The sequence below is a fragment of the Muntiacus reevesi genome, chromosome 4 (assembly GCF_963930625.1).
Source record: "Muntiacus reevesi chromosome 4, mMunRee1.1, whole genome shotgun sequence".
Lineage (NCBI taxonomy): Eukaryota > Metazoa > Chordata > Mammalia > Artiodactyla > Cervidae > Muntiacus > Muntiacus reevesi.
In genome coordinates, this window is record NC_089252.1 from 76,101,645 (window position 1) to 76,126,419 (window position 24,775).

A 24,775-nucleotide genomic window follows, 5' to 3' on the forward strand; every position below is an offset into this window, starting at 1 on the left:
TGCCCAGTACATTAGAATGATAACGTATATTTAACTTCTTCCACACACACAGGGGTGTAAGAAATTCCTTTAGGACAGTGTACACAGAGACCCACGCTTAGCAACCGCACTTTGGTCTGAATTCACTTCCGAACACTGTTGACAAACAAGCATTTAAAGCAAGAGGGCTGCCTGGCCACTGACCAACGGTTCTGTTGCCATCCTGGGCACTTTGTTCAAGCACCATACAGTGGACATTTGCCTGGATTTTACAGAAGTGAGTGACATAAAAATGAAAGTGCTTGCAGTAAATGGTTATTATTGGTACCAAAAATACAGAGAAAGATGCCAAACACCAGGAAGGCCAAGAGCAGACTCCCAGCTGCAGAGAGACTACCCCTGTGTCAGGCAGACACAGTTGCCATGCGCTCAGCTGGGACGGAGCTGAGACAGAGGAATGTGCTGGAAATACACACACCAATGACTGTGCATCCCAGAGGAGACATCAACAGATTCCAAATTCATCAACTGTTCTTGGAACAGAGCCTCCCTTTGGACAGGCTTACTTTTGGCTTGAACACGTGTGTCCAAGGATACCTTAAGACAGAGCTGGAAGACAGGAGGAAGTTCTGTTTCACTGCGTGCAGAGTTTGCCCAGAGGCACCAGAGTTCACAGTCCAAAGCCCACAGTGCAATGGAGTCATCAACAACACCGTCGTTTATTCCATTTTTTCCCCTCCTCTTTCATTGGTGGGGAACAAAGAACATGTCTATTTTTCAAGGCTAAGAAGCAGAAGTGTATCTGGGTGTTCCTGGGCAGTAAAATGAGAGTAAATGCTCAGAGGCAGCAGAGATCTGGAGAAGGTACCGAAGCTGCTTGCTTCCAGCTGAATTCTGCTGAAGCACAGACACATTTGAGGTCTCCAGACCTCTAGATCCTTAGGGTACAGAGCTAGGAAACAGCCGAACCACTGCTAACACTCTGAGAAACACAAACAAACATGGAGACCACGGGAGCTGGCTGAAGATCCATCACTTTATTTTCAGAAAGAGATGGCCAAAGGGGACGAGGGGGCAGAGATAGAGAGGCATTCCAGCAACACACCAGAAACAATCCAGCTGGCCATCCAAAAACTGTAAATGAAAAGCAATGCCAGCTGGTTTTCACCCCCCACCCCCACCCCGCCTGCCACAGGTCACGTTTCACTGTGTAACAGAAACGAAAATCCTTAGTCCTGGAGATAAAAGTAGATAGCACCTGGTGCTTCACCTCGGCAGGGAGACTGCGATGGCTCAGACGTCCACTGAGTTGTCACTCTTAGTCACTGCACGCAGGCCTGGCTGGCTTCCCTCGTTGGTGTCGTGATTTCCAGGCCTTGTCGTGAAGGAGACGGCTAAGCGGCAGTTCATCTGGGGAACAGTGGAGCACTCTGAAACACTGAGTCCTCCAAGTCTTCCAAGCAGGAGAACAAGGCTCTGGACTCCTCAGATCTCAGGCACAGATGATGCACAGCTCATCCATGGAAGGTCGACAGTGCATCAAGGCCCACTTCCCAGGCCAGCAAATTCGGTACCAAGGCAAGGAGGAAATACCACACACGAAACGCCAAGTCCTTTTCCTTGCAGCTCATGAGGTTCCAAAGCACCTTCCACAAACACCTAGAGGGATCCAGCACAAGTGATGGCTCTTACGATTTCGGCTACTGGTCTCCAAGAAACAGACAAAGGAGGCAGGGTGGCCTGTCTCACTGAGGAAGTTGGAATAAAGGATCCTTTTGTGCCAAGTGCAGAGCGTCCTCACTCTTAACCTTCGACTGTCATAACTTCCAGGCTCTGTAAGGAACACACCTTCACAAGGCACCAGCAGGACGCACAGCACAGCCCAGAATTTGAGACGGCCTGGCTGCTCAGAGGTCGAGGAGGGGCTCTGACTTCCACCATGGAGAAAGAACACAGTGGAGGCCAAAGTGAGGGAGAGCCCCAGGATGGGAAATGGGAGATTGATGGACACCAGGCCTCTTGTTCTGCATAGGCAATGGAACAGGGCTGGGCGGCGCCAGCAGAGCTTTGGAGAATTAAAACTGGTTTACCTCTCGACCTGGGTGGGGCGCACAAGGGGCCATTACGAGAGATGGAACGGGAGGAGTATTTTTGGTCCAACGCTGCAGGAGGAGGGGGCAAAGTGGAGCCCAGCAGGGCTGAGACCCCCGACGGCAGGCTAGCAGACAGTTTCTGCGGCAGACTGGACCCTTGCCAGTTAATTCAACACAACTGAGTTGCAGCCCTGGGGGCCTCAGTAAGGGGAAGAACACCTTCCCTGGGGTCCTTGTCCTCAAACAGGCTTCCTCCTCAGGTCCCCCAGTCGATCCAGGTTCCCTCAGCCAGGACTTGCCCTGGACAGTGAACGCCCCTCGGCTCTCTCTGTGTCAACAGCAGTGGAACCAGTGAGACTGCAGCTGAAGTCCTTCAGTCAGTGCTGACGCGGAACGGACACTGGCCACGGTGCGGGCCAGACTGAAGAGTTACCCCGGGGAGCGAGGGGCTCCCTCACCGGCCACAGGAGCATCAGCCTCCGAGACAGGTCTCCGGCCAACGTCCCCCAGAGATTTCCCACTCGGGAGTTGTGTTTACAGTAGAGAACCAGGAACCACGGCACTGGCTCACGCGCACTAAACAAGGAGCAGCGTGACTTCACATGCAGACTGCCTGCGCCTAAGCCACAGAGACAGGCACGGGGTGGGTGAGGTCGCTGCGCCCTCACACCCTCCTCCTCTTCTGCCTGGGTCGCTCCGGAGCACCGTGGCCGGGAGGCCAGCCCGAGCCCCGAGCCCACCCACTGCACCCCACCCCACCCTCCCCACCCACACCAGCCTGAAGCAGAGGCCTCCGAGGAGGTCTCGGGAAACACCCGTCCGGCTTTCCTCCATCCCAGCCGGCTCTCCAACATCCGCGAGCGGGGACCCACGGGCAGAGCTCACGCGGCCTTTCTCCTGTCAGGCCGCTGGTCATCCTGCAGGGTGTGGGGAAGAGAAAAGGATGAAGGTTAAACTCAACTTCAGCGGCGTCCCTGGCGGCTCAGCAGTGAAGAATCTGCCTGCCAACCCAGGAGATGCAGGTTCGATCCACGGGTTGGAAGATCCCCTGGAGAAGGCAACCCATTCTTGCCTGGAGAATCCCATGGACAGAGGAGCCTGAAGGGCTCCAGTCAACGGAGTTGCAAGAGAGTCGGACACAACTGACTTAGCATACAAACTCAAGTTCACTCAAGACAGACCAGGCTCGTTGCTCACCCCATGTTTACCTGCTCCACGTTTATAGAGACCAAGTCATTTTTTGTTTTGGTTTTGCAAAACTACATACGTAATGTGATTTCCCCCCACCTTTTTTAGGAGACTCCTGGGGGCACCCTCCCTGCTTAAAGACTGTAGAGGCGGCAGGTGTTCTCACGCAGGGTGGCCAAGGTGCTGGCGAGCGGCAGGTCTTTGACCCTGGCGATCTCTCGAACCGTGTGCAAGGCCAGGCCCGGGTGGGCGTACTGGCAAAGGCTCTTGGGAACCTGGAAGACACCAAGCATTGAGGACATCGCTGTGCTTCCTGTGCACAGCGTCAGGCACGTGTCCCTCCCCGGCCCTCCCCGAGCAGGGCCTCTGGAGCTGTGTAGAGACCCCTTTACCTGCAGACGCAGGGAGAGTCCCAGTCATGGGGGCTCTGGGTGAGCAGGGTCCCACGCTTCCTGGACAACCCTCTACGGGGTAGGGCTTTGCACTGCCTGGAAGAGAGTGGTTACCCTTCAGCTTCTCAGCCCCCTAGACTTTGGTTCTGCAAAGCAACAGAGAGGAGACATCTACACAGCCAAGGGCGGGACCTGGAAAGGTACTGGGGGCTCTGGTCCTGCCAGCCTTGCATGGGTGACCACCCCCCTCCCACCCTCTCTCCTCAGCGCCTCAACTTAGCTTGAAGACAGCCCTACCTGTCGAGGCAGGAAATAGGGAGCGTCCGTCTCTACGATGATCCTCTCCAGCGGGATCTGTTTCAGAGCTTCCCGGGCCTCCCAGGCGGAGGAGTAGGTCAGGACGGCTGTGAAGCCCACGGACATGTTGGGAAAGTGGTCCAACAGGGGCTCGATGACTGGGTAACTGCCGGTGAAGCAGTGCCTGCGAGGAGGAGAATCCCACATCAGGGTTCTCTCATTAGCCACTCTGCCGAAGCCCCAATCCCCTCTAAACATTGCACCTCTTCTAATTTTGGTGGACAGATTCTCAGAAATGCAAAGACTGCATCCAAGGGAAGGACTCATAGTTGACACAGTCAGAAGCAGAACTGACAACTGCAGCCCCTCTGGATCACGGCAACTGTGGGCAGAAATTATGTCCATGTAATCAAATAAACCAGAAGGGGCCTACAGGTGAATTTTTCTTCTCTTAACCTGATACCTGTCCATGTTCTCAGTAGCATATACATCAGCCCAGAAGGGCCGAGTGACTGCCTCATCTCATCTCTGGTGGCCGCTCCATTCAAAGGCGTCCCTCTTTGCCTGGGCGCCTGGAAGGCAGTGGTCTAGAGGCCTGACAGCCCCACCCTCTTCAGCCACCTGTCACAACCGGGCTTGGGATCTAGACTCTGTGCTTTCTCAGTTAACCCATCTCGCCCGTCTTGAAAGAGCCAGCTGGGCATCACCTCCTGACCCTTTGTAGCCAGAGGCAGCTAAGGGCCCGTGCTCTGGCTCCCTGGGCCCCCCTCAGCGCCACACCCTCTGGGGAGTCACCAGTGGACTGTCTCTCCTCCAGAGCCCCTCAAGCCATTCCATGCCCAGAACGGGCACATGGCCGGAGGCTGGTGAGTTTACCTAACTAGAGAAACCCTAGATAACATTTAGAGGAGATACCTCCTGGACGTTAAGGTGGGGAGGGGTGAGCTTTCAAACTGCAAGCAGGGCTTCCCTGGTGGCTCAGACGGTAAAGAGTCTGCCTACAATGCGGGAGACCTGGGTTTGATCCCTGGGTTGGGAAGATCCCCTGGATAAGGAGTCTCTAGGTGAAAATCAAACTGCAAGCAGGAGAGAAAATTTCTTTTCCGGTGCCCTGGAATGTTCTGTGTGCCCAGCCACTGGACCCACAGCAGCTTCCCCCCCAGATCAACAGCTCTCATTTCTGAGAACCGGGCCTCTGTGACAACCTGCTTCATGGGATGGGAGTCACAGTGATTCAGGGTATTAGCTCAAACCATATGAAGCTGTCATTTTTTAGGTAAAAAGTGGTCAAGTATCAGAAATTTCTTATGGGTCAAAATGACAATCTTTTGAAAAGATTCTATGAAAAGATATAACATTATCAACGCTCTTCTCACTGCATTTGTTTTTCCCAGTGACATCCTAGACAGAGGGACATGTTCACTTCATTTGCCCGCTGAAGTTCTAGGCTCTCACCGGTGAATCTTGTAGTCTGGAGGCACAAATTTTTTCATGATTTTCAGCAGATCTTCATCAGCTTCTCGGCAGTGGATCACCAAGGGCTTTCTTAGAGACACGGCCAGTTGTAGCTGCCTCTCAAACACCTGGAAGAAGGTAGCGACAAAAAACTGCGGGTGAGGGCCATTCTGGATGTCTGTTGCCTCCAGAGCAGCCAGTCCAGTGGGCAACCCCCACCATCTCCCATTCTTTGTTTTTAAACTCATGTAGTAATAGCTAACACTTACTGACTGCTTACTAGGTAGTATTATTATTTAGGTGTATTATAACCTGCAATCCTCAAAAACACCCAAAGATAGAGTGCTCAGCCCATCATGTAAAGAAACGGAGGCTCCGAGTGAGGTCAAATAATTTGCAGTTGATTAGCTGGAGCACCCCGATTCAAGCCTGAACCCAGACTCTGCATGGAGCAACCACTAGGCAATGCTTATTTGGGGCTCCATGGGCGGGTCAGGGCTCAGGAGCATCACTCCAAGATACATGTCCTCCCCTTCACTGTCCCTGCTCCTACTGCCACTCCCCAGAGGGAATCCATCACCTTGCACACCTTTTCCTACGCAAAAAGTTGCCATGGATACATCTGCACGATGCCTGACTCTCAGAGGTGCTCAACTACTTGTGGAAAGAATAAATACTAAAGGTATCTCCTGCAACTTGCTTTCTTAACCAAAATCAGATCTCCTGCCAGGTGAACACCTACAGACACATTACATTAAAAACACACACAAAAAAACTCTAGCCACTTTAAAAATCTTTAGTGGTAAAATACACGTTGCTAACAATTTTAATGAAAAAAACTGGGCTAGAACTTCTACTTTCCTCTAACAAGTTCAGGTTTAGAAAAAAAGAACAAAAAGAGTAATTCATTATAAACAAATTATCTCATCTTAATATTTCCATGAGTAGTTTTTTCAATCATGGGATATAATTCATGTTTGAATTTTTAACACCAAATGAGAAGATGTTTTTGAGTCAGGTGATTCACTTGAGAATGACATTTTCAAGTCCAACATTCAGTACTACCTCTTCTCAAGATACTGGCAATGAGCCAATAGCAATTCTGACATAACTGAGGTTTAACCTGTGGTTTCAACTAAAGGAAAGTGAGCCTGGAAACCAACAGCATGGAATGCTTTCAAGGACTTTAACGATGAGCTAATCCCAGTACCCGCAGCCCACTGGAGCCCTCTTTAACATATCTGCCCTCCTTGAACTCCTCCAGAGGCAGAAGTCTGCAAGAGATTCTAATTTTAACACTTAATTTTTGCTTCTAGCAAAAGCTACTAGCATAATCAAACTATTATAGACTTGGGGTGGAACATTACATGGCTCTTAAAAAAAGCCTATTTTTCAAAGAATATTTAATGAAGCAGGAACATTTTCACGGTGGAAAAAACATTCAAACTACTCCTTTCTCTCTATAAATCTCCTAAATTCTTTTTAAAAAGGCACATACATACAGCACTCATTTCCTTGATTCTTTGACAGGTGCTCATAAGACATGCCACCAACTGCCCCCTGCAACTCTCCAAGGGATAGTGACAATAAAAATATGAATTCCAAAACACATCTGAATTTCAAAAACTATTAAGAAAGAATTGTTAGGGGACAGGATCAGTGGCTGCAATGGAGCATGTGTCCTCCCCAGGAGCCAGCTGAAAAAGAACAAGAGGAAATAAAGCTCACTGCGAGGGAGAAGTCATGGTCACTATCTCGCCTGGATTGGGAAATGATGATCTTTGCTCATTTGTGTGTTTTGCAATATTCTGCAATGGGCACACTAACTTTAAAATCAGAAGAAAAATATATTGTTTAATTAAACAAACAAAATGTGTTGCTTCCCAAGAAGGAATTTAAGCTTTGACATTTGTATCATTAGCTATAAAGGTCATTCGGCCCCCAACCCTCCTCTTCTTTCATAATACAACTGAAAGGAAAGAAACAGCTTGCAAAGCATTTGCCCAATGACACCTAGGGAGAGGGGGTCTGGATAAGAGCAATCACCTTTTTAGAGATTCTAAATTCTTTAGCTCCCAAAGTGGAGAAACCCTTATGTAACCACTAAGAGAGGAATGAACACTGTGAGCAAACCAAGGATGATATTACCTTGTGCTGCTCTGGGACAGGCGTGGTGCACTTGTGAGAGTAATCCAAGCCCATCTCCCCGAATGCCACGGCCTTGGGGTGCCTCAAGGCCTGCAGAAGGTTTCTCTCTTGACTCTCACTGTAGTAACGTGCAAAATGCGGGTGGCAGCCAAAGGCCCCCCACACCAGATCCTCCTGCAACAGGTCCTCCCAGAGGCCATCGGTCAGGGTGCGAGGATCGCAGAAGTCGGAGATGCAGCCCTGAAACTCCTTAGGGAAGGAGCTGCTGTAAATCTTCCTGAACCTGCTGAAGGTCCCTTTGAATGACAGCTTGGAATAGAGCATGTCCAAGTGACAGTGGGTGTCGATGAAGCCCTCCAGCCGCGGCTCCCGACGGCTCCTGGGCAGGGAGCGAGATGCAGGTTCTTCACCCGGACGCGGCAGCACGTCCTCCTGGAATGTTCTTTTCTCCTTCACATCTCCTTCTTCCGAGCTTCTGGAGAAACCAGACGCACGAGACTTCCGGGATCGGCCTTCCTTGGCAGCCTCAGGCTCCCGGGAGGTGAGCGGGGGGCTCACCGTCGAGGCGGGCGAGGAGCTGCGGCCGCCCCGGCCCGCCTGTGCCGTGCTGCCGCCGCCGCGGCCCTCGGAGGGGCACCCGGGGGCCTGGGGACTGCCGGCCCAGTAGCTGGCGTAGTCACACCAGGGACTGCTGTACAGGTGAGCCGGGTACATGACGTAGTCCGTGGGGAAGGCGGAAGCCTCTGGAACGGCGGAGGCTTTTAGGGAGACGGGCTCCTCCTGAGAGAACCTGGCCGTGGAAATCTCGTCCACGTCGGACCAGTCACTTCCTGAAGAGGCGCGCTCCATCACCACCTCCCGGTCCTTGGGCTGCAGAGAAGAAGAGAGACAGAAGGTTCGCCTTCGTCCTGTGTGGGGACAGCCTCCCGTGCTCGGTCACCTGCCAAATAGAAGCCCTGGCCGCTCTCTGGACACGGTGATGGCACGGCATTGACTCCTTAGCGCACTTTGTCATCTGGCTTCTTGATTACTTCCCAGAAAGTGAGCCAGGCTACCACGGAATAAACTTGGGGTCATGGTGTCATGTGCCATCCCTGGAAGGGAGGCTGCGCCTGCATTCCATTTCTGAAGAACCCCTCTTGGAAAAAAAACTGCTCTGTAGAACATACAGGGTATGGGGTGGGGGTGGTGAGGGGTGCGGTTTTTAGAGAAAAGCACCGCCCAGCATCTCATCACTAACAGCAGGTCTGTAGCACATTCAAAATGTAGCAGCATGCCGTCTGAATGGTTTGAGGGTGTGTCTGCAAATTCTCTGACATTACTCTCCATTGAAAGGTGGGGTCTGTGATCCCTCCCCTTGAACCTGGGCCAACCTGTATGGTGACTGATAGACCTGGAAGGGACTGCAGCTTCCAGGACGAGGTCGACTACCGTATGACTTCTGAGCACCCACAACCACATGCTAGAGAGGTCACAGAGAGGTGCCAAGCATCAGTTGCTGGACATGTTCAGACATGAGCACATGTCAAAATACCTCTCACATACACTAACAGATAGTTAACATCTTTGCAATCTAGCCCTTCAAGGTATATTTCACTATTTTATTTTCCCCCAACAATGAAAGTTAATCTGATTAAAATGATAAAAAAATATCCAAATGGAAGGTAAGGGTTTCTCCTCAAAATGATACTTCCCTTTTCTGAGGGTTCATTTCATATTCAAGTCATCAAAAAGTCTCTTGTAGTACAAGATATACTCTTTTATTTGAAGAAGATAAATGACCCTAAACAAAACTCAGAGCCAAGTTAATTTGAGAATTTTACCTAAACTCTTTTTTTTTTTAAAGAGGGGGAAAAAAATAAAAAAATTAAAAAGAGGGGAGATGGGAAGCAAAAAAAAAAAAAAAAGCTAACAGATTTAATAATTATTCCTGGGGGTATGACCTCACAATTCTGTGGTAGACATCATTTTAAAGATTTTAAAGGTAGTTTTTTGTTTTTTATAAAGATAACTTTTTAAAAAGCAATAAGGTAAGTGGTTATGCATAAAATTACACTGGAAACTTAAAAAACATATATGTATGAGGAGGAATAGGGCAACACAGGGCCAGTTGGAAAGCTATTTTTCACTAAATACATTTTTTAGTTTTAAACAGTGGAAATATACTTCTTAAAATACTAATGGAAAGAATAATTAGACATGGTTACACTATAGGATGCCCAAAACTTTACCTCCAAAGACTGAACCAACTGAATGCAAAGGGAACAGCTATTTGCAATGTGGGATAGAATTTCCAGGGACAAAGTAATACAGACCAAAAAGTGCTACACTGTATCAGTGAGATCTCAGCTACAGGAAATTCTACAAGTCAAATGACATCTTCTTGTTTGTTTAATAGATGTAACAGCAAATAACTAACATGGGGTAGGAGAGGGAAGGAGGAATCTACAGAGACCAAGAGATTTAACACTTTAGAAAATGACAGATATGACTCTTACATCCTGCTTCAAACAAACTGAAACAGTCATGAAACGGGGAAATTTAATCACTGACTAGATAAGGGCGCTCAGTCGCTCAGTCGTGTCCCACTCTTTTCGAGCCCATGGACTGTAGCCCGCCAGGCTCCTGTGTCCATGGGATTCTCCAGGCAGGAATAATGGAGTGGGCTGCCATTCCCTTCTCCAGACTGACCGGATAGTTGACCCTATTAAGGACTGTGGGGACAGGGCAGAGGGAGAGGTTAGAACTGTAGTTATGCTTGTTTTTCCCCTAAAGATCTAGTTTGAGAGATAAACACTAAAATATTTATGGGTGAAATGATATGATAGGTGCAATTTTCTTCCAAATAATTTGTGGAGAGAAAAGAGATACAGAGCTGCTCAAACAAGACAAGACTGGCAGTGAGTTAACACTTAATGATGATGAATGATGCATAGGCGGGTAATTTTCATAAATGTTTTGAATATCTCATAATAAAAACTTTAAATGGAAATAATAACAATTAAAATTCCAACTCAGATGGAAGGGCAGAGGTGTCCCCTGGCTGCTCACAGACTATCATCTCAGGGTACTGGTTAAAAAAAAACTAATTCCACAGTTCCATTTCAGACCTCTTGAGTCAGATTCTTATTCTTCTCATCAGGGAAGTTCAGGAAATCACATCACATGACTCAAAAAGTAACTCCAGTGACAACAAACACCATGTCAGAGAAACATGTGAAAAGGTTCAATAAAACTAATCAAATATGAGGGGTGGGAAATGGCAGAGTTGGGGGGGGGGAATGACTTCAAAAAATGCACATGTACCTAGAAATACATATGATAAACAGACTCTAATGACATCATCTAAGACCTTGAAAGACTATATATATAGTCAAGTTGGCCACGAAAAGGTTTTGGATTTCCTTTTTGGGAAAATCGACAATTACCTATACTCAAGACTGCCTGAGGTTCAAGTGCATATGCTGAGATTTAAAGCTGCATTTATTGAGAGTCTACTATACACGAGGCACTGAGCAAAGTATTTTCATGTATTAATTTAGGATTCAGCAAACTTCAACCCACAAGCCATATCCAATACACTGCCTGTTGGTTTAAGTAAAGTTTTATTGGAACATAGCCAGGCTCATTCATTTAAGTATTGTCTATGGCTGTTTTCATGCCATTACAGAAGAGTTGAATAGTTGCAATGGAGGCCTTAAAAGCTCAAAAAACCTAAAATATTTACTATCTCCTTCACAGACTGAGTCTGCTGATCCCTGTAATAGTCTGTAATAACATTTAAAGAATCATGCCTTTTTATATAGAGGAAGAAACTGGGACTCAAAGAGGTTAAGACTGCAGTACACCAGCAGAGCCAGGATATGAACTCAAACTGTCTGATCTCAACACTCATCTGCTAACCTACCCAAATACATACTCAACAGGCAGTCTAAGTGTCCAGTCTGACAAACGGGAGTTTGGGTATAGAAGTTTGCAAAGTTCACCCACACCAGGGAACTCCAGGCAGCAAAACAATGATCTACATTAGACAAGAAACACAGGCATTATACACTGGGTTGGTGGGGAAAGTAGTTTACAAAACCTACTGCTCTTGGGGTTTCCAATTAAATACAGCACATGTGGGTTTTGTCCTTCCTGCCAAAAAACTCTTATTAAAGTTACAGGAAATGAACTTGAAAAAGCATAAACCTATGAAGAGAAAGTATATAGAAAAAAGAGCAAAGCAAACTAAAAAAATAATCAGATACTAGAATGCAGATAGAGGAACGGTCACTGGATAAGCAGATTACAGATGGCCAGAACCTAGGCCTGCAGTGAGAAAACTCCTGAAACATGCTGAATCATACTACAGGCCCCCAGAAGACTCAGGAATTGGAGGTATCAGAGCTCTCAAAATGAAGGCAAGGCTGGAGATGAAAGAGGATTTGTGAAGTTAGAGCCCCAGATCCTTGCTCCTATCCTGTAGAGATGGGTCTGCCCCTTCCCGGCCCCGCAAAAGATAAGGTGTGAGCTTGGAAAAGTTAAGCCAAGGAGCCTGTGGAAGAGTCAGGGGCAACAGACACAGCGCCGAGGGTCATCACATGTTAGACGCTCATGAACCCGGGCACCTCCCTCAGCCTGACTCCTAAACACCAGCAGCTGGACCTGTGCTCCTGGGCGGAGCACCGGAGGGTTTGTCCCAGGGCCCCAGCCCTCACCCCCCAGCAGACTGAGGATAAAGCTACAGGTGATCACCTGATGTTAAAGGCAGCAGGTGATAAGCCACCCAGGCACCAAGACTTCCAACAACTGGCTTTTAATGCTTCATCGTTAAAATATGAACAGATACCTGAAACATCTGAGGAAAGGCCTACCACAAAAGACAGACACCAATTTATTTAGGGGAAAAAACAAAAAACAGAAGAAAGCTCTGAAAAAAGTAGTGTGGAGAGAAAACTTCGAAACAAACTTTTAATTCATATTCTCAGAGAAACAAGAGAAGGCATTATAACCTCAGAATGAAACAGGATGTCTAAAAAAGGACAACTCAAAAAATTGAGCCAGTGTTTTATAATTTAAGGATGCCAAAAATTTTAAAAGTATGTGTTATCATATGCACTCTCCTTAATTATTCATAAAGAAAGCAGAGATGAAAAGAGACAGGAAAAAAGCAATCGTAAGGAATCAAAAGGAATATACCCTCAAAAAAAAGAAAGGTGGGGAGCAGATTACTTGACAATATTGAGAAGAATTTTATGGTACTGTTAGGGGAAGCATACTGACTGAAACCGCCCACCCTGGCCAGGCACCATAGTAACCATCTGCATGAGTTGCTTTATGACAGGAGGTCCTGGTAAGGAACAGGGAACTAATAAGCCTCCACCAACCAGAAGAGTTCGGGAAAGGTCAAAAGGAGACATCCCAGTCCACCCACCTCCCAGAATCTTCTCTCTGGCATCCATCTTGGCTGACCAAGGCGTGCACCACCAGGAAGGACTCTGAGTCAGAATGATTGGCTAAAGACAACCTGGAAACGAATCCCATCACCATAAAACTGTGAGCCAGTGATAGAGCTGTCCTCCTGGGTTCCCTTACCCTCCTGCTCTCCGCCTAGATGCCCTTTCCCAATAAAATCTCTTGCTTTGTCAGCACATGTGTCTCCTCGGACAATTCATTTCCGAGGCTTAGACAAGAGCCCAGTTTCGGGCCCTGGAAGGGGTCCCCCTTCCTGCAACAGGACTAGCAGTTTGGAGATGAAACAGTCATAAGAACAGAGAAAACTACGGGAAAGAAACAAAGCAAGATGAACTCCAAGGCAGATCAACTTTTATAAGGACAGAAATGTAATCAGAGTATACTAAGTCAGTCAGCTATGAACACGGTCATAATAACTGTAAATAGATTTGACTAAAAACTGTATTATGAACCAGGGAGCTACAGGAAGGCAGAGAGGATACATTTACACGTGTGGGTACCGTCAAAGTGTAGAGAACTAAATCTCGTCTCCTGTGTAGAAAGTCCACAGATGTCTAAATTTTAAAAAAATAAACAATGCGAAATTACTTAGAAACATGGACTAGAAGAAAGAGACGAGAGGGGCTACTTCCGAGCAGCAGTCACGAAGGATGGGCAGAGAGAAGTACCACAGAGGAATTTTTTTTCCCTCCGAATCAGAAAAAAATGTTAAAAACTGCTAGTCTCCCTTCAGTGTTCCTCGGTGTCACTCTCTCCTTCCGCGATAGCTGCTGCTGCTAAGTCGCTTCAGTCGTGTCCGACTCTGTGCGACCCCATAGACGGCAGCCCACCAGGCTCCCCCGTCCCTGGGATTCTCCAGACAAGAACACTGGGGTGGGTTGCCATTTCCTTCTCCAATGCATGAAAGTGAAAGGTGAAAGTGAAGTCGCTCAGTCGTGTCCGACTCTTCACGACCCCATGGACCGTAGCCTATCAAGCTCCTCGGTCCATGGGATTTTCCAGGCAAGAGTACTGGAGTGGGGTGCCATTGCCTTCTCCCCCTCTATAGCAACAGAAGTTTATCTGAATGTAGTGTTTCCCAGATGGAAGTCAGTCTGGAATTTTCCAGACTCTCTTGCAAGTGTTGGCCAGAGTCTTCTCAACAGATATGAGCAGATACAGTGGGGACTACCTCTGAGCCAAACTCTTAAAAGGGAGGGAATGTACTTCGCTCTTCTCCCCTTCCTCTTGCCTGGAATGTCAATGTAACGCGTGGAGCCTGGCCACAGCTGCTCAAACCAACCACGGGATGGAAACCGCCGAGGGGCAGCAGAGAGTCAAGCAGAAGGCACCCGGGTCCCCCACACCATGGACCCATCCTCTGTAAGGCAAACTTCTTAAGTGGATGTTATTTTGGCCTTTGTTACACAGCAAAATCTGTATCTTAACATATAAATCCTAAAACAAAGCTAGCACTGAACTGAGGCTTCTTAATAAATCTGAAAGGCATGATGCAGGAGAACTACCAGTTTGTTTCCTGAAGCCCTGGGTTAAGTCAAGGACCGCATTGAATGAGTAATACTTATGATCAAACTAAAAAGACCAAGGACATTTAAGAAAACTCAAAACTCCATGCTTGACCTGAGCTTGACTCACCTTTTGGCCGTTCAAATGCGAGTCAGAGTCATCCAGAAACTGCAGGGGTGGAGAGCACTCCTCGGTGACCATCCTGCGGCCACCCGGGGGCTCCTCGTTGGGTCTCTCCTGAGGGTCTATCACCACCCTCCTGTCACAGAAGCTGCTCTTCTCCAGCACAGCGTCCTCCTCCTCCGCTCTGACCTCTGGGGTGGACTCTCTCTCTTTCCGAGGAGCAGCCACGCTGACACTCCTGGCTGGTCCCTCTCCGCGGCGGGGACGCTCTGCTATGTGGGGTTTTGCCCTTGGGGCCGCCTCTCCCTTCCTCTTTGGCATCGACTTTCCCAGGATGCCCTGGATGGCCTTTAGGTAGATCATGGCAGAGCCCTGGTCTCGAAGTCTATCCCTCTGCCTTTTCTGGACCTTGTGTGGTTCCTCTGTTGTACCATTTTGACCCTCTGCTTCCGCTGCCAATTCAGAATCCACGGAGCTACGAGGGCTATCTTTGGAATCAACCTGGAGGAAAAAAATGAGAAATTATGAAAGGTGATTTCATATACGAAGCACTTAGCAAGTGAGACCTTAGTGGAGACGTCATGCCAGCCCTCAGCGCAGTCAGCCACTGTTAACAATTTCAGTAGAAACTGGACTAGAAGGACGAGCTGAAAGAGATGAAGGGGGCTATCTCCGAGCAGCAGTCATGAAGGATGGGCAGAGATGGGTACCACAGATGAATGCCTCTGCCCATCCTCTCTCTACAGCTGCCACAAGGAATTCTACAATCTGGCAACGTGACACCTCCATTTAACATGCTTCAACGGCTCTGTGTCTGCCTGACTCCTGAGTGTGACCCCAGAAGCTCTCCTCCCCGGCTGGCCCCCAGCCTTCCTTCCAGCATCATCTCCTGCCTTTCTCCACTCACCCATGTGTCTGAGGGAAACACTGGAGAAGGGGGAAAGGAGGGCCTTGGAATAAGCAGTGCCCCAAGCATCAGAACAGCATCTCATAATCCTCTTAGGACACACATTGTTATTTCCTGAAATGTCCTTGTCCATCAAGAGAACTCAAATGACACCTCTTCTGTGAGGACTTTCCCGATGGTTAGTCACTCACTCCTCTGACCCCCTCGTACTTCAAATATCCCTGTTACCACACTCCACGCATTGCACTGTGATGAACTGTCATTCTCTGCACCACCAGCCCCAGCACAGCCTCACCCAACTCACTCCTCTGACCCCCTCGTACTTCAAATATCCCTGTTACCACACTCCACGCATTGCACTGTGATGAACTGTCATTCTCTGCACCACCAGCCCCAGCACAGCCTCACCCAAGCACTGAGACATCCCTGAGTGAAGCAGGAGACAGGACCCCCCGTGAAAGTCTCACCACTCAGGAGCCGAGATGCACAAGGCTTCCTCGTGTCTGGGTTGCGTGACCCTCTAAAAGACCTCTCAAAGGAAGGACGCTGCCCTCTTCAACTCCCTGCTCCTCCCATCTAATACTGGGCCCGGATGAGGAGATGCTCACAGGAGGGCAGCAGCCTCAAGAACACTGGCTTTGAAGTCAGACTGACCTGGATGATACTATAGCTCTGACCTGTACAAGCTGTGTGGCTCTGGTCCAGTCATTTAATCTTTCTGAGTCTCATTGTCCCAGGGCCTACATACATAGTAGGTGCTCAAATAGTTGTTCACTGATGTCTAAGCATTTGTTAAGTAAGACAGAAAGATAACACTTTATAGCCATCAACTATACTTCAATTAAAAACAAACAAGCTGGACTTCCCTGGTGGTCCAGGGGTTTAAGAATCCGCCCTGCAATGCAGGGAACACGGGTTCAATCCCTGATCTGGGAAGATTCCACATGACTTGGGGCAACTAAGCCTATGCACCACAGGTACGGAGCCCGAGCTCTAGAACCTGGGAGCTGCAACTACTGAAGCCCGAGAGCCTAGAGCCTGTGCTTCACAATGAAAGAAGCCACCACAATGAGAAGGCTAAGCACCAGAGAAAGCCCACGTGCAGCAACAAAGACCCAGCACAGCCAAAAATAAAATAATTAAAACAAACAAACAAACAAACAAGCTTAAAGTCTTAAGGGTTTAGCATAACTATGGCTTTACTTCTCAAAAAAATAAAACAGATAACACTACCCACCTCACAAGACTGAGAATTATGTGAATGCACCTGATGTGAAGTGACTCACTGGAAAAGACCCTGACGCTGGGAAAGACTGAAGGCAGGAGGAGAAGGGGACAACAGAGGATGAGATGGTTGGATGGCATCACAGACTCAATGGACATTAACTTTGAGCAAGCTCCTGGAACTGGTGATGGACAGGGAGGCCTGACGTCCTCCAGTCCATAGGGTTGCAAAGAGTCAGACACGACTGAGCAACTGAACCGAACAGAGGTCAAATATTGAGGTTCACAGTTGACAAGCTCTAGCTTCCCAGGTGGCATTAGTGGTTAAGAACCCACCTGTCAATGCAGGAGATGTAAGAGACACGGTTCAATCCCTGGGTCAGAAAGATTCTCTGGAAAAGGAAATGGCAACCCACTCCAGTATTCTTGCCTGGGAAATCCCATGGACAGAGGAACCTGGCGGGCTACAGTCCATGTGGTGGCAAAGAGTCAGACCTGACTTACCTACTAAACCTCCTTCTCCAGCACATCATAAAGTTCAAACTTTTCCTTCTACTGTTCCTTCCCCAAACTGAATTAAAAATTTGGACATGTCATCAACAGATGGAGAGAGATTTCATGTTCCCAGGTTGAAAGAAACAATATTGTGAAAATGATTATACTACCAAATGCAAGCTACAGATTTAATGCAATCCCTGTCAAACTACCAATGATATTTTTTGAAGAACTAGAACAAAAAACTTCACAATTCATATGGAAACACACAAGATCCCGAATAGCCAAAGCAGTCTTGAGAAAGAAGGATGGAGCTGGAGGAATCAACCTTCTTGACTTCAGACTATACTGCAAAGCTACAGTCATCAAGAGAATGTGGTACTGGCACAAAAGCAGAAACACAGACCAATGGAACAAGACAGAAAGCCCAGAAACAAACCCATGCACCTATGAGTAACTTATTTTTAACAAAGGAGGCAAGAACAGTGGGGCAAAGACAGGCTCTTCAATAAATGGTGCTGGGAAGACTGGACAACTGCATGTAAAAGAATTGAAATTAGAGCACTTCCTAACACCATACACAAAGATAAACTCAAAATGGATTAAAGACCTAAATGTAAGACCAGAAACTATAAAACTCTTAGAGGAAAACATAGGTAGAACATAAATCAAGTGATGACGTAAATCAAAGCAAGATCCTCTATGACTCACCCCCTAGAGTAATGGAAATAAAAACAAAAATAAACAAGTGGGACCTAATTAAACTACAAAGTTTTTGCACAGCAAGGAAACTCTAAACTAGTGAAAAAACAACCTCAGAATGGGAGAAAATAATAGCAAATGAAACAACTGACAAAGGATTAATTTCCAAAATATACAAGCAGCTCACACAACTCAATACCAGAAAAACAACCCAATCAAAAAGTGGGGAAAAAGCCTAAACAGACAATTTTCCAAAAAAGACATACATGGCTAACACACACATGAAAAGATGCTCAACATCGCTCATTATTAGAGAAATGCAAATCAAAACTACAATGACATATCACCTCACACCAGTCAGAATGGCCATCACAAAAAGTCTACAAACAATAAATGCTGCAGAGGGTGTGGAGAGAAGAGAATGCTCTTGCACTGTTGGTGGGCATGTAAATTGATACAGCCACTATGGAAAACGGTATGGAGAGTCCTTAAAAAAGTAGGAATAAAACCACCATATGACCCAGCAGACTCACTCCTAGGCATATACCCTGAAGAAACCAAAATTAAAAAAGACACTTGTATCCCAATGTTCACTGCAACACTATTTACAATAGTGAGAATATGGAAGCAACCTAGATGTCCATCAACAGATGAATGGATAAAGAAGCTGTGGTATATACATACCATGGAATATGACTCAGCCATAAAAAGGAATGCATGTGAGTCAGTTCTAATGAGGTGGATGACCTAGAGCCTATCATACAGAATGAAGTAAGCCAGAAAGAGAAAGATAACCATCATATACTAATGTATATATATCATATATAATGAATCTAGAAAGACGGTACCGATACATTTATCCGCAGGGCAGCAATGGAGAAACAGAGAGAACAGAATTATGGATACAAGGCGGGGAGAGGGAGGAGGGCAGCCAGAGGGTGAGATGTAAAATAGACAGCCAGTAGGAATTTGCCGTATGACTCAGGCAACTCAAAGGGGCTCGGTATCAACCTAGAGGAGTGGGACTGAGAAGGAGATGGAAGGGACGTTCAAGAGGAAGGGGACATATGTATACCTATGACTGATCCATGTTGATATCTGACAGAAAACAACAAAAGTCTGTAAAGCAATTATCCTTCAGTTAAATTTAAAAAATTTAAAAAAAAATTTGGATATGTCATACTAAAGGCTAAACATAAGGTAGGTGAAGGTGCTCATAATAGAGACATTTAACCTTCTCTATAAAGTAAACGAAAAAATAAAATAAAATAAAAATAAAGTAAACGAAAATCATCAACTACGGTTAGAATCTGAGGGACTTCCCTGGTGGGCCAGTGGTTGAGAATCCACCTGCCAACGCACGGGACATGGGTTAGATTCCTGGTCCTGGAACTAAGATCCCATGCGCGACAGTGAACTAAGCCCATCTGCCACAACAAAGACCCAGCACAGACAAAAAAAAAAAAAAAATCTGAGAAAACCTTGCCAACAATTATCCTGGAGGTAATAAGGCACAAACAAGGAGATGGTGGCCAGCAGGAATCTCTAATGATTCCAAAATGCCAGTTTAGCTATGGTCTAAATGTGTTGCCCACAAAATACAAATGTTGAAATCTGATCCCATGGTGGTGGTATTCTGTGTGGTCTTTGGGAAGTGATTAGGTCATAAAAGTGACTAATTCTTATTGACAGGATTAGTACTCTGGTGAAGGGGCCCCAAGACAGTGTCCTTGTCCCCTTCTGCCATGTGAGGACATAAAGAGAAGTCTGTGACCCAGAAGAGGGTCCTCACCAAGCAGGCGCCCTCATCTCAGACTTCTAGTCTCTAGAATTATGAGAAATTTCTGTGGTTTATAAACTCAGTCTGTGGTATTTTGTTACAGCAGCTAGAATGAACTAAGATAAACATCTTCCCCTCGGAATATTCCATGACCTGGCACAGAGGCTTCTGTGCTGAGGGGGACGCACAAAGCTAAGTGTGCACCTCTCCAAGTCCACAAAGCAAATGCAAAGGGCAGGTGGACGGGTGGGAAGAAGGCAGGTGAGTGGTGAGGGGGCTTTGCCTTCTTAGACAAACAAGTCTGCAAATGACTGCAGAAAGAAGCGGGGAAGAGGGGCAGAAAGAGGGGAAGGTCAGAGACATTTTCAAATTCATCTACATGAGTGAAGCACTGCACCTCGTTTTCAAACTAACAAACCCTCTCTAGGGAGAGCGCTTAGCAGCACTAGAGAAGGATAGTTGGGATTAATTCCATCAAGTCTCACAGTTTACTGACATGAATGATCTTCCAAAAGCGCAAAATTGCCTTCCCTCTACACAGAGCTCCCTAATGGCTTAGAATAAATCCAAATTCCCTTGGCTCGTAACACCCCACTGCAAGCTGCCCCCTACCTAGCTCCTCAGCCTCCATTCCTCCAAACCATATCCTGAGGCCGTCTCGTGACTTCTTCAGGCCTCCCTCCAGATACCAAGCTCCTGAGAAGCCACCTCGTGGGGCCACCATCCAACAGGGTGCTTCACACACAATCCTCACTCACGTGCTCATGACTGACAGCAAGCCAAGGGAAGCACCCCAAGACTTCTGAGACAGGACCGGACTGCTCACCTCTCCGAGGTTAACCGTGACAGTGACTCTGGTAAAGCAGGCCCTTGGAGGCCTGGAGGCGAGTGAGCCGAGTCTGCCATGAGATGAGGCAGGGGCCACACCCTCAACTCTCCAGAGAACCCAGCCCAGCACGCAGCACACCTGAAAGACTACCTAGATTCTTCCTCGCCTCACAATCTGGTTATTGAGATTCAATTTAATCAACTGATCGTTTTACCCGGTACCCCAAACCACTGAAACGGCATCAAGGATAAATGGCAAGATCAAACTAGCCTCGTATTTCCCTCATTCACATGCATCATATTACATATACTTCATATAACCCACACTTATATCAAAGACAGAGCCTTTCAACCCACCATTAAATTTTTTTAAAAAAAATCAATGTGCCCATACAAGGGACTGTGAGGGCCACACTGAAAACACGTGGAACACTTCTCCTAAGGATAACAGCCTGCCAGCGAGGACACAGAGCTAAATACAGCTTCACTTCTCAGTTCCACAACAGAAACCACTCAGCAAAGGCTTTAGGACAAACTGTTCTCCTTCTGGCTGGTTCTGGGTTTTTTAATGATAACTTTATTTAAGGGCAGCCCATCTTACCCAAGTAAGACTCTGCCTTTCTTTGCTCCTCCAGGTACAGAACTCTCCACCTCTAAAAGCCAATACCTCCAAAACCTAGAAAGCAAATCCCAAGAAACACTGCCTGGCACAAGCTAGGACCTCGATAAACATTTGCTCAAAACCTAATTAAAGAGGTGGCTGACACTCACACAGTAGCCGGCAACAAAAACTAGGACTCATCTCCTCCCTCTAATCCAAATGGAAGAGACTGAACATTTCCAAATTCAAGTTCAACTTTCTCTCTCACATACACAGTGCAGGTGTTGAGAAAATTTAATTAATCCTTTTTTTAAAAAAAGTTAAATAAGTGGATGAAATGCACATCCTCCGTGAAGCACCCTCAGTCTGCTTCCCAACATTATGAAACCCTCCCGCATGTTCCCACTGGGGAACTAAATGTTGAACCTCTAAAATAACCCTGCCCCACCATGCAAAAGCCCAACGTGCTGGAAAACATAACCTTGGTGAAAAGCCACACCAAAAACCAAATCCTTTTTTTTGGTTCTGTGCGTCGAGGTACATGGCACAACTCCGTAAATTAACAAGTAAATTACATACACCTATGTCTCTGGGGAACGCCAACCACCTGGCACAGAGAATCTCCCCCATGACTGATTGCCAGTTACAAGCACCTGAGAAACACTTCAATACCAGGAAGCTGCGCCCACACCTGTGCAGAGCCTCAAGAATTTTAAAGTAATTTCAAAGTGCTGGCAAGTTTGCAAACTACCTCTCCACCGAACTTCAGGCCATCCCCTGGCATCTACCCAGTATGCGCTTAGCCCCCTGGGAAGACCCCAGAGATGTTAACAAACATCTTTTTCTTAGCGTCCTTTCACCAAAACTCCACCGCCAACATCTCAATCCAAGTGGAATGGGCTTCGCCGTTTGCAAGGCGTTGGGGCCACTTACCTTAAGGCTGCAGGCTTCCTCGTCGAGAGAAGCCATTTCTTCTAGAGAAGGTCTGACAGAGCGCAGAGGGGATCCCCCTGACGAAAGGAACCCCTGTGAGCTCGCAATCAGGCCTCGTTTGCAGGCGGCCCCACCCGCACCCGGGCCAGAGGAATGGGAGGAGGAGGAGGAGGTGGAACTTCTGCGGCGGGAATGCGAGGAGGAGGTGGAACTTTTGCGGCGGGATGAGCCCCAGGACACATCGTCGTCCTTCTGGGCTTTCAAGCGCTTGGGGCTGCTGGCCCCTCCTGAACGCGACACAGAGCTGTGAGCTGGGCGGCTGGAGGGGGCCACATCACTGGGCTCCCGGAGGCAGCTGCGCTTGCGGGAACTCCGATCCGAAGTGCTGCTCCAGTGGTACTCGACCTTGCGCCGCTCCGACGCCATGGGCACCTGCAAGGTAAACAGGCGGCCGGGAGTCCACCACCAGCCCTGCTGGCTGCCCCTTCCTCAGCCTCCCGCCTTCCCGGGAACCCCTGGGGGAGGGCAGGCCACTAGGTCACTGCCAGGGGATGACTTCACTGACCTTTCCCCTTTTCCACTGCCCATCACAGTTCTCAAGGTTTCAGAGAGGCTAAAGCGCTTCGTACGTCGGCGATAGCACAGAGCTTCGGAGAAGTCCAAAAGGTTCCAGGATTTACTAAAGGTCTCTTTCGATTAGGTTTCCGAGTCCACAACGTGCTTCCGCGATTACCAAGAGCTTCAGTTTGCAGAGCGCTACTTCGGGGATGTCAAAGCGCTTCCGGAACTACGACGCGCTCTGAGTTTGCAATACAAAGCCCTTCGCAGATGTCAGCGCTTCAAACGGCTACAGGGCGCTGTTAGGTCCACACCTGGAGGCCAGTCCTGCAGCCCCTGGGCGGGCCCGCGGCCGGGAGGCCCGGAACGCCGAGCGCGGGCCGCAGAGCACGGCCAGACCGGCACGCAGCCCGCCCTGCCCCCGAGGCCCAGCCGACCAGCCCCGGGCCGGAAGAGGGCGAGCCGCCGCTCAGCCGGCGGCGCCCGGGTCCGCCTGCTCAGAATATCCCCGGGTCTGCCCCGTACCCCGTCCCTGCTCTCACGGCCCGGACGTCGGCTCCGCAACCTGCACCGCCCTGACCGCCTGCTTGCCGTCCGCCCCAGTCCTGCGGGGCCGGCCCTGCCTCCGCCGGAGCTGGGACCACACCGGCCTTTGCTGGACCCGCCTACCGGAACGAGCTGTGCGGCCCGCAGCCCGGCGTGCGGCGAGGGCGGGCCCTGCGCTGAAGAGCGGGCGCCCATTGCTCAGATCAACAAGGGGCGGAGCTCCGAGCAAGACGGAGCTCCTCTGTTGGTCAGTAAGTCGGGAGGCGGAAACCTTCGCCTTACGAAGCTCGTCCATTGGTCGGAAGCTAGACGGGCGGAGCCACACACTTAATCTCGTAGAGCTCGAAGCAGAGGCGGGGTCGCAGTTCCGCAGGCCTGCGGATAGTGGAGGAAGGGGTCACCGAGTGATCCGTGCTCCCGGGGCTGTTCCCTGCTGCTCAGCGCTGTCCTCTTTAGCAGGGCGCTTTCAGATTCAGATGCGCTGATCAAACCCACACTCGCGTCATCACTCCATTTACAGAGCAGGAAACTGTGGTTCAGAGACCCAGTGACAAACCCAGAAACTGACGGATTTGGAATTAGAAATTAGAAACCACGGCGGGGCGGTGGCGGGGGGAATAAAAGACTACACAAAAATGTGAACTATCCTCTGGCAAAGAAACATCAAAGTTAAAAAAAAAGTTACAAACTTGGAAAGATGTTTGCAAAATATAGCAAGGGGCTCATGTCCTTACTATGTAAATACTTTGGCAATAAGATACTTAAGTGGGCAAAGGAAATGAACCGATGAACGTTACAAATCACAAAATTGGTTAAATGTCATGTTGCCGTATGAAAAAAATGGCTCCATTTTCAATAATTTAATGAGTACAAATAAAATTATGTTTTCACCCATTAGGTTAGCAGTGATCAAAAAGCATGATGATATTCTCTGTAGTTGAGGATGTGCAGGAATGCACTCCCATACATCACCGACTGACCTTATACTGATGTAACCTGTTTGGAAGGTTTGGTTGCAAGAAGAATGAAAACAAACTCAGTATCCAGCAAGTGAAGTTAGTTGCGTAAATTAGAGAATAACCATACACTGGAATAGCAGGCGAAAAGAAGGAAGTGCTCCAAATGTACTGTTGAGGAAGAATAGCCAAGAAAGACAAGAAAACACAGAGGATCCAGAATTAAAATATCCTGTGTGGAGCAAAAAATAAGTGGAGCCTCAAGATACAAAATTTTTTATGTTTGTGAGTAACCACTCTGTGTGCATCTAATAATTTTATTGAGATATAATTTACATACCATAAAGTTGACCAATATATAATTCTATTATATTTTAGTATATTTAGAGTTGTGCAACCATCACCATAGTTTAATTTTGGAACATTTCATCACTCTAAAATCTTGTGATCATTACCACTTCCCTCCCCAAACCACTCCCTGCTCCCCCCGACACACACTCCTAATTTCTGTCTCTATGGATTTGCCTGTTCTGGACATATCACAAAAATGGAGTATATATGTTTGGTTTCTCTTAGCATTATCTTTTCAAGTTCACCCATGTTGTAT

At 47.9% G+C, this 24,775-nt stretch overlaps 1 protein-coding gene across 2 annotated transcripts; it reads right to left on the reverse strand.

Moving 5' to 3' along the window:
* Positions 1–23,330, reverse strand: TATDN2 (TatD DNase domain containing 2). Of its 2 annotated transcripts, none has more exons than XM_065933165.1 (8): positions 22,674–23,328; positions 22,109–22,540; positions 14,645–15,139; positions 7,553–8,422; positions 5,405–5,532; positions 3,950–4,133; positions 3,360–3,535; positions 1–2,989 (listed from the first exon to the last, which is right to left on the reverse strand). In XM_065933165.1, exons 2-7 carry the CDS (start codon positions 22,532–22,534, stop codon positions 3,395–3,397), a joined length of 2,244 nt encoding a protein of 747 aa, XP_065789237.1. In that variant the 5' UTR covers positions 22,535–22,540; positions 22,674–23,328; the 3' UTR covers positions 1–2,989; positions 3,360–3,394. The 2 variants fall into 2 exon arrangements, 1 of the variants encoding a protein (XP_065789237.1); XR_010662964.1 differs by lacking the exon at positions 1–2,989 and adding an exon at positions 3,653–3,748 and having other exon boundaries at positions 3,400–3,535; positions 22,674–23,330.
* Between the last annotated feature and the right edge of the window lie 1,445 nt (positions 23,331–24,775).

Excerpts from the sequence above, each read along its gene's own strand:
- TATDN2 (XM_065933165.1), bottom strand. The coding sequence starts at position 22,534 with ATGGCGTCGGAGCGGCGCAAGGTCGAGTACCACTGGAGCAGCACTTCG. Across the intron at positions 15,140-22,108 it reads AGGAAGCCTGCAGCCTTAAG|GTTGATTCCAAAGATAGCCC; the intron begins GTAAGTGGCCCC and ends TTTTTCCTCCAG. Across the intron at positions 8,423-14,644 it reads CGCATTTGAACGGCCAAAAG|CCCAAGGACCGGGAGGTGGT; the intron begins GTGAGTCAAGCT and ends TCTTCTCTGCAG.